The sequence below is a fragment of the Canis lupus genome, chromosome 3, assembly GCF_003254725.2.
Source record: "Canis lupus dingo isolate Sandy chromosome 3, ASM325472v2, whole genome shotgun sequence".
NCBI classification, from domain to species: Eukaryota; Metazoa; Chordata; class Mammalia; order Carnivora; family Canidae; genus Canis; species Canis lupus.
The window spans coordinates 64,947,311-64,955,649 of record NC_064245.1 but is presented as its reverse complement, the minus strand read 5'-3'; the positions used below and the strand labels follow the sequence as shown (position 1 = coordinate 64,955,649).

The 8,339-nt window shown below is 45.2% G+C and overlaps 1 protein-coding gene across 6 annotated transcripts in view; it reads left to right on the top strand.

Moving 5' to 3' along the window:
- The first annotated feature begins 286 nt into the window (after nt 1-286).
- CC2D2A (coiled-coil and C2 domain containing 2A) overlaps nt 287-8,339 on the top strand; it is a 136,428-nt gene continuing 128,375 nt past the window's right edge. For 2 of the 6 annotated variants that reach the window (XM_025437046.3, XM_025437044.3), the window contains exons 1-2: nt 288-567; nt 6,508-6,566. In XM_025437046.3, coding sequence (XP_025292831.1) covers nt 6,528-6,566 — 39 coding nt within the window. In that variant the 5' untranslated portion in view covers nt 288-567; nt 6,508-6,527. Of the gene's footprint in view, nt 568-6,507; nt 6,567-8,339 lie in introns of all 6 variants that reach the window. The other 4 variants (XM_025437049.3, XM_049108605.1, XM_025437045.3 and 1 more) reach the window with 4 other exon arrangements.

Here is an 8,339-nt window from a genome sequence, read left to right as displayed (position 1 = left end):
CCACAGGACCTTTCTGCACATAAGCCAGACCTGTAATGGGGACCTTTCACGATTTTAAACCACCTCCCTCTGAGCGTGACCTGCCTTTTGCCAGAAATGCCCAGTGACTCTGATGACAAGAAGGAGGGTGTGGCTCCTAAAGCTTCCCCTAATTTCTGATCAGCTGCCCCAAGCCCATTCCTTCTTGTCTTTTTCCTGCCGGCTCCCCTCTGGAAGTGACCTGTCACTTTAAAAGAAAAAAAAAGTCACTGAGTGACCTCCCTTAGGAACGTGTTGCTAAGCGGGTGTTTTTGCTCCCAGACGGCTCTGCAGCCTCCCAGGGAGCAGCCCGGGAGCCGCCCCAACATCCAGCCTTTTTGGATTCTTTTAGAAGATTCAACAGTAAGACTCTTCTCTCTCCACTTTCCTTTCGTCCCAGAAAGCGGAATCTGCAAAGTGCTTTGTAAAGTTCCTTAAGGTAATCCTGTCTTACCGGGAGCAGGGCTGCAGCAGTGGTGTCCTGCCTTCAGTGACCCGGCCTTGGAGCTCAGCTCCCCTCGGCGGCACCCTGAGCGGATTTAATGAATTGTAAGTGTAAGGGTTCCCATCACTATGATTCAGGTTTTGCTTTCTGGAATTGACTCCCTAGAGCATTACTTGGGCTGCTCTGATTTAAGCGGCTGTCTGGTGTCTGGTTTGCAGGAAATGGAAGTCTGGCTCATCACTGCCCCTGGGTGGAATTCCTCCCAGATGGTCATTCTGCTTCCTTCCTGGGACTTTTCATGCCATCTTGTTGCATTTCAGTCTCCGTCCCAGAAACATTTGCTGCCTGTTGCATTTCTGAGCCTTTCAGTTCAAATTGGTTCAAGGGCAAAGTGCTAGCTAGCTATCGCCACCTCATTCTGCTTGGCATTAGACAGAGAAACAGCCATTGCGGACAAAGGGAAGAAGATCACCATTCCAAAAGACCACAAGAAAATCTGCTAGCTGTTTTACTTATACTACTAGTTGGCCTTCGTTGCAGAGAGGCACTATGGAAAGCTAATAAAGTCTAATGGGAAATACATGTCTGTTATTGGATTTTCATATAACCTCTTCTGCAAATAAATTCAGCTCCAGAATAAAATATCTCTCTATGCCTATGTCCTAGAGCTCATTTAAAGAGTCGTTCACGCCAACACATATCCAGCATGAACGATGCACCAGCAACGTGCTGGAGTTCAGAGTGTACAGAAAAGCATTAGACCAGATCAGAAGCTCAGAGTTCACTCAGAAGACAGACCTATGAACAGACTCTAACAGTACAATGAGCTAAGCGCCATCAGATATTTATAAAAGAGTCGAACGTGCTTGGAGCACAGCTGACTACTCCCAGGGAGGACCTGGGAGCCCTTAGTTCATCATGTAAATGCACGGGGCATATACCACAGAGTGCAGCGCAGGTATGGCATTTATATGTAGTCTTCTAGGGCAATGTGTGTTATATCAAGCTGATTAAATAATTCTATAAAGCGATATGTCACTAACTTTATACAAAGGGAAGCTGTGGCTGGATTACCTTGTAGAAGTAGATACGGAATTTAGAAGGGGGGTGTGTGGCATCTGCCAGGTTTCCAGGCTCCTAGCCTAACAGTCTAGGCCAGAAAAAGCTTAGCACAATACACAGAGAGGAAATGCCCATGGGTGTGTGGGGCCGGGGTGAGGGCTGCTTCAGAAGCACCAGAGAGAAAGAAAACTGCCTTGGGCCTAGCTAGGAGAAGGGAAAGAGAGGAATTTGAGTTTGGGAGCTCAGAAGTTGAAGGTGGGGAGGGTGGGAGCTGAAGATGGTAATGGGGGACTTGAATATCACCTAGAGTCTTTCTTATGATTTCCCTTCTGTCCTCTAAGCTCTTTTTCCGTCCTCACTCCTTTCTTCTACTTCCCCTCTCTAATAGCACCTTGTCTTAATAATAGCACTTAACCAATATCGAGAGCCTGGTCTGTGCTAGGCATTTTACCCACACACTCTATCACCTAGCTCTTCTAGAGTAATCACTCTTAGAGGTAAAAATTATCATCATAAGTTTACAGGAGAAGAAATGTATCTCAGAGAGGTGAAGGCATGGCCTCGAGACTACATAGCTGATAATAGAACTAGAATTGGAACCCAGGTCTCACTATTTCTATACACCCAAGTTCTCACTGTTTTAGAATAGGACTCTCATAGTGTATTATTTTTTAAGCAGCCCAAGTTGAGATGCCATGCATCTCGTATCATATACCTTCATTCTTTTCCCTACATTCTGTAGAAGTTGTCACAGAGTCCTCTGGATATGACTGAGCTACTCATGACCCTCAGAGTCCATTTGTTTGGATAGAGGTATCAGTATTTCCTAGAAAAATGTCTTTGGATTTCTGCATTAAGTTAAATAAATCATTGACCTGAAGTAGCCAAAGCCTTTTCTCAGTGGGGCAAGACTCTGTAAGTTTTCAATTTTACGAATTTCTAGGACAGTGAACTAGCATAGGTGAGTCATTGATATCATCACAAAAGCAGGAATAAACAGTGAGAAAGAGAGATAGAGCAGCCTGGGGAAGACTGAAATCACCAAGTCATGGGGTCACATTCTGAATGTGACATTTAATGACCATGACTTTGGACAAATCCTGTGACCTGCCAGAAGCCAACCTCAGAGGAAGCCTTGGTACCTCACATGTAAACTGAGGCATGTACAACCGAGCTGGAAGTACTGTTGTAAGGTCGGGGGGATCATACATCCAGAGATAGCACAAAGTAAGTCTGCAGTAAATTGTGCCTCTTATTTTGATGTTGCCAATAGGAATATATTAACAAGTGCTCAATGCATTTGGCGATGACAAGCTGCATATTAAAGTCAGGCAGTATTGATTTATCTTTTCTTAGGAACTATGCTCACGAAAAAATAAATTTTGATGTCATTTGATTTCCTGAGAAACTCATTCAAGGTAATGATCAGGAAAGAATGAGGAGAAAAAAATCATCTCTGTTCCATTTTTCATTTTTACTTCTGTATCTTTCCTATATAACTTTTTTTTTAATTTATTGAGAAGGAATCTTTCTGTCCTAAAATACATCACAGTTCTTTTTTTCCAGCTCATAATTACCGGAGTTGATCACAAGAGAGCTTTCTCATCCTTCGGCATTTTGTTCCTATTCTCTGCTCCTCTCTCCAACTGGATGGCCTCCTCCGTCCTTTTATTTTCTGAGCTGCGGTCATCGGTTTCCTTCCAGGATTTCTGGGAGCCTCTAAGGAGGCCTGGAGACAACAGATTTTAGATGCTTTGTTTCCCTTGAATATGCTAATTCCCCACCAGGGTCAGGGTAACCTTGAACGCCTCAGATGATCTACTTAAATGACAGGGCCCAGCTGGGCTTCAGATCCCAGGATATTAGGAGGAGCTTAGGATTCATCAGCCCTGGCCTTTCTCCTCCTAATCTCCCATTTGATTTCTGAGGCAGCCCAGAGAAGATGATGAAAATTTAAAGGGGCTCCAGAATGTAGCCATGGGAAACACAGCCAATAAATTGTGATTTAGTCATTCATTTGAAACACATTTATTGAGTGTTTGTTGTGTGCCATACTCCTTTGTTCTGGTGGTAAACCATGAGCAAATGTCCCTGCCCTCTTGTAGCTTTTATTCTAGTGGAAATGGGCAAACAAACAATAACAAATAAATATACAGAGAGAGTGTGGTGATAAATACCATGGAAAAAGAAATCATTATAAAGTAGTTAGGGAGTTCCAGGAGGATGAGGGAGGCAGCTTACCATTGTTTTATGAGTGTTCTGGGAAGAATTCTCTGAAGGGTGTCTAGGGTCCTGAAGGAATTAAGAGAGACAGAATGCTGTGCTTTTATCTTAGGAAAGATAGGCAAAGCAAACAGCCAAGTGCAAAGGCCCTGAGGCCAGAGCCTTCAAGTGCAGATCATGTAGAGCCTTGTAGCCCCCTGAAAGGGCTTGGGATTTTACTTGGTTAAAAAAAGGAAGTCATTGGCTTTTGAGTGGAGGAAGGACATGTTCACACTGGAATTTTAAACAATTCACTCTCTTCAATGTAAAGAACAAACTGTAGGTGAGCAAGGTGGGAAGCAGAGATTTTAGGAGGGTCTTATAAGAGGCCAGGTGAAAGACAATGGTGCCTGACCAAGGTGATGACAGTGGAGGTGCTTAGAGGTAGCTTGAGGTATTTAGAGGTGCTTAGAGATTGGATCCTCAATATGATTTGAAGGCAAAGCTGGCAGGATTTCCATGAATTGCATGTAATGTGTCATGTGAGAGTCAGAGAGAAATCAAGAATGACTCCAACATTTCTGGCTTAAGACAAATGAGTTATGTTTATTGCAACAAGGAAGACTGTAGGACAAGCAGATTTGGGGGTGATGACATAGAGGCTCATCTGGGGCGTCTTATGCCAAGTGAAGGTATCCATCAAGCATCCAGATGTTTGAGTCTGGAGCTCTGGGGAGGTGTGTGGGCCCAGGGTGTAAGTGGGGAGTATTAGTAGACAAGTGGCATTTAAAGCCAAGAGACAGGGACGCCTGGGTGGCTCAATGGTTGAGCGTCTGCCGTCAGCTCAGGTCGTGGTCCTGGGGTCCTAAGATCAAGTCCCTCATTGGGCTCCCCTCAGGGAGCCTGCTTCTCCCTCTGCCTATGTCTCTGCCTCTCTCTGTGTGTTTCTCATGAATAAATAAATAAAATCTTTAAAATAAATAAATAAAGCCAAGAGCTGAGTAAGACCACCATGGGATGAATATGGGCAAAGCAGAGCCCCATGTGTGGTGATCAGGAAAATGAAAGCAGATACAGACCAGCCTAGGAGCCTGAGAGAGGGATGGAGGAAGACCAAGAAAGAACACATCCCAGAAGCCAAGTGAAGAAACTATTTCAAGAAAAAAGCAAGTGATGGGTCACTTGCATTACTAATGGCTCTAAGGGTCAAATAAGATGAGTGTTGAGAATTGATCATGAGATGTGGCAAAGCAGGATCAGTTGGAGACCCAGACAAGAGCAGTTTCGAGGTGCACTGGGCCCAGCAAACCGATTTGGAAAGAGAGGGTTTGAGAAGCTTTCCTGTAGACTGTTGACAATTTGAGCATTAGCTAGAAAGAGAAGTCCAGAGAGAGTCTTTTTATTTCTTTTTTAAATATTTATTTATTTATTTGGGAGAGACAGAGTGAGCACACTGAGGCAGAGGGAAAGAGAGAAGCATTGGGCAACCCTGCAAGCCACAGGTGCAGGACGAGACCTATGTGGATGGCCGGGCACCAGCAGGCACTCGGAGAGTCCTGGAGCTGCAACCGTGGTCCTCCTTCCCCTTCCCAGGCCTGGTAGGGCTGTGACCCAGTGCCCTGGGCAGGGTTGGGGGGCAGGGGGCAGCGGAGGAGCTCGGACCTGCGAGCTCATACAAGTGCTGTGTCAGGTGTGTGCTGGTGCTCCTTTAACCGAATGATTTAAAAGGAAGAAAGAAGCTGAGAGGGGACCAAAACATGTATACAGTAAAGTGTTATAATTTCAAAAAAAAAAAAAAAAATTTAAAACTGGGCCCGCTGCATCTGGGCCTCCTCCGGCTCCCTCTCCTCGTCCCGGGCGGCCCTGGCACGGGCCGGGGGGCCGGCGGGGAGCTCGGCAGGCGCGGGCGGTGGGGGCGCCGGGGGCTGCCGGCCTCCAGCTCAGGTGCTCAGCAGGGAGTGGTGCTCACCAGGGAGTGGGATGCAGGACTCCATCCCTTGACCCTGGGGTCATGACCTGAGCTGAAGACAGGTGCTTAACTGACTGAGCCACCCAGGAGACCCCAGAGAGAGCCCTTTGTAAGAAGGGGCCAATTACAGCACTTTTTTCACTAGGGGGAAACGAGCCAATATAGCAAAAAGAAATTATGATCCGGCGGAAAAGAGGAAACTGTCAGCTCAACGTCCCAAAGGAGAGATGTAATGAGGCCCATGCATAGGCTGAGATCCCGGCCTAGATGGGAACAGGGACAGGCACAGTAGTGAGCGGAAGCAAATGAGGTTACCTGACTTGAAGGGGTGGGAGCAGGGCGGAAGAGGGGTGCCCCCCTCTGGTGTCATCTCTCTGTTCAGTGAAATGAGAACCAAGGGCATGGGGAGAGAGTGAGGAGGTGGTAAGAAGGTGGTTTGAGGGGAAAGGAGAAATTACCTACTGGATGCCCACCACGGGCCTCTGACTCCAGGGCACAACTCTTTCTCACTCCCACCTGCTGCACAGTGGCACCAGGTTCACCGTTGGGCTCATTGCCAGGTTCATGGGGTCAGAAGGGTCTAGCATACTTCTTTTTCCTCTGGGGCTCATTTCCACCTATCTGGGTCTGCAAGCACATATTCCTTGGGAATGGAACACCTATCTACTCAGTTCCAACACTTCACTAACCATCAAGGTCAGCTTCATATTTATTGATAGTAAGAAAGATGTTTTGCTGATTTTCAAAGGCCCAACTTCTTTGTTTTTTGTGGTTTTTTTTTTTTTTTGTTTTTTTGTTTGTTCCTGTCCAGGAGCCACCATTGTAGCCAAAATGAATCCCAAGGAAGAAAAAGTAAAAATAATTACAGAGGTAAGTAGTTGCTTAGATGTTCCCCTGAAAGTATGTTTGTGTGTTCCCTGCATTCATGTAGCATGTGTTTGTGAGTGAGGATGTTAGATCAGCAACAAGCATTTATTGCACACCTACTGTACACAGAAGGTGCTATGTCAGGCATGCAGTGGCGAAGGGGGCTGGCTGATGGTATAAGAAATGCATCCCTGCAGGCTGTCCAGGGGCGCAACTCCACGTGGATGCTCTCAAGCTGCTTAGTCACAACTTCATGAATTCTGACACACAGCAGTTTTAAGTTACCACCTGCTGCTGAGTCAGCTCTGCTGAAGCACCATTGATTTGTAGAGAAATTCAGAGTGAAGGTAATAATCATAGATTATAACCACTAATAAAATCCTCTGTCTCATGGGGTCCTGCAATTTCCAGCCCATCATGTACAAAACATCATTAAACACTGTCTAGAATAGAGAAGGCAGATCCTTATTTAGAGACTGTAGACCTCTGAACGGAGGAGAAGCTGTTGCTCTCAACCCTAGCTTCTCTCCTAGCCCTGGGGCCCACCAACTGGAGACCGCAGAAGCAGAAATGGAGAAGATACTCTGTTTTCCATAGAGTACTTCTAAAGCCAGAAGCAACACATTACCCAGCAAAAACCATGCAGATTCAGTTTAAGCAAGGTATCAAGTCCTGACAACCCACATAAATCTACATCTGCTTATTCATTCATAAAACAAACATTTATGGTGCCTTGGTCCCTGGGGATATAGGATCAAAGAAAGCCCTGTGCCTTCATGGAGTTGTCATTCTATCTAATTTGCAGTCCTACTAGACAGTTTTCTGCTGATAGAGAATCAAATCATTATTAGAAAGAAAAAAACAAAACAAAAAAAAAACCAAAACCCAGATTTGTCTCAAATCTATTCTCTAAGTCAATTAGAACTTAGACATGAGTTAGGGGCCACATTTTCACATCTCAATCTCATCAACATCCTATAATCTAAATTGGCCAATTCCTAAGAAAAGAACACTCCCTACATGGTGGCCCTGAATTGTGACCTGAATTGTGGCCTGAATTGTGAGGTCCCGATGAGGTGGGGCTTGCACCCAGAGGATGAGTCAGGGAGATCAAGTCCCTTGGACAGAAGACAAGCCCAAGCTATGCCCATTTGCTAGTTAGGACCTCAGTTCCCCAGCTCACCAAAGCTTTTGCCATCTCTAACTCTGACGACCAAGGGCAGGATGTGCAGTCAGAGACTGGCTCAGAAACCTGCATGATATTTCTTTGAAATCTTAAGTCATATCATTAAAATCCATTTTTTTTGTGTGTTCCAAGTTTATTTCCATATTTTAAAAAATCCCAGTTTTATTTTGAGCACTTTCCAATTTGGTATAACGAGGAGACAGATTCCAGGTTTACCTTGCGGCTTCTTTTATACCCAGAGATACTTGTACCCCAGTTTGTAAAACTCTAGGACCAGAAAAGTTTAAAGCTTGAACACTTCAGCTTCCAACACTTTATATAACTAAAGCTTTAGAATTTATAATGTGGAAAAAGAAAACAAAGCTTGCCCTGTGAAAGAATTTCTCTGTTTTCAAAAAGACCTGCAGACATTTTCTTTAAATTGAAAGTTCATGGTGATTTAACACACATCTTCATTATCCTGGACCTGAGACTGAGGCTGGGGGTGCAGAGGATCCCAGCCCTTGAAACCCCAGGTATGATTCTGAGATCATGCTCTGCAGGGTTCCTCAGTCTAGGCACACTGGCTGTGCTGGCAGGTTCACTCGCTC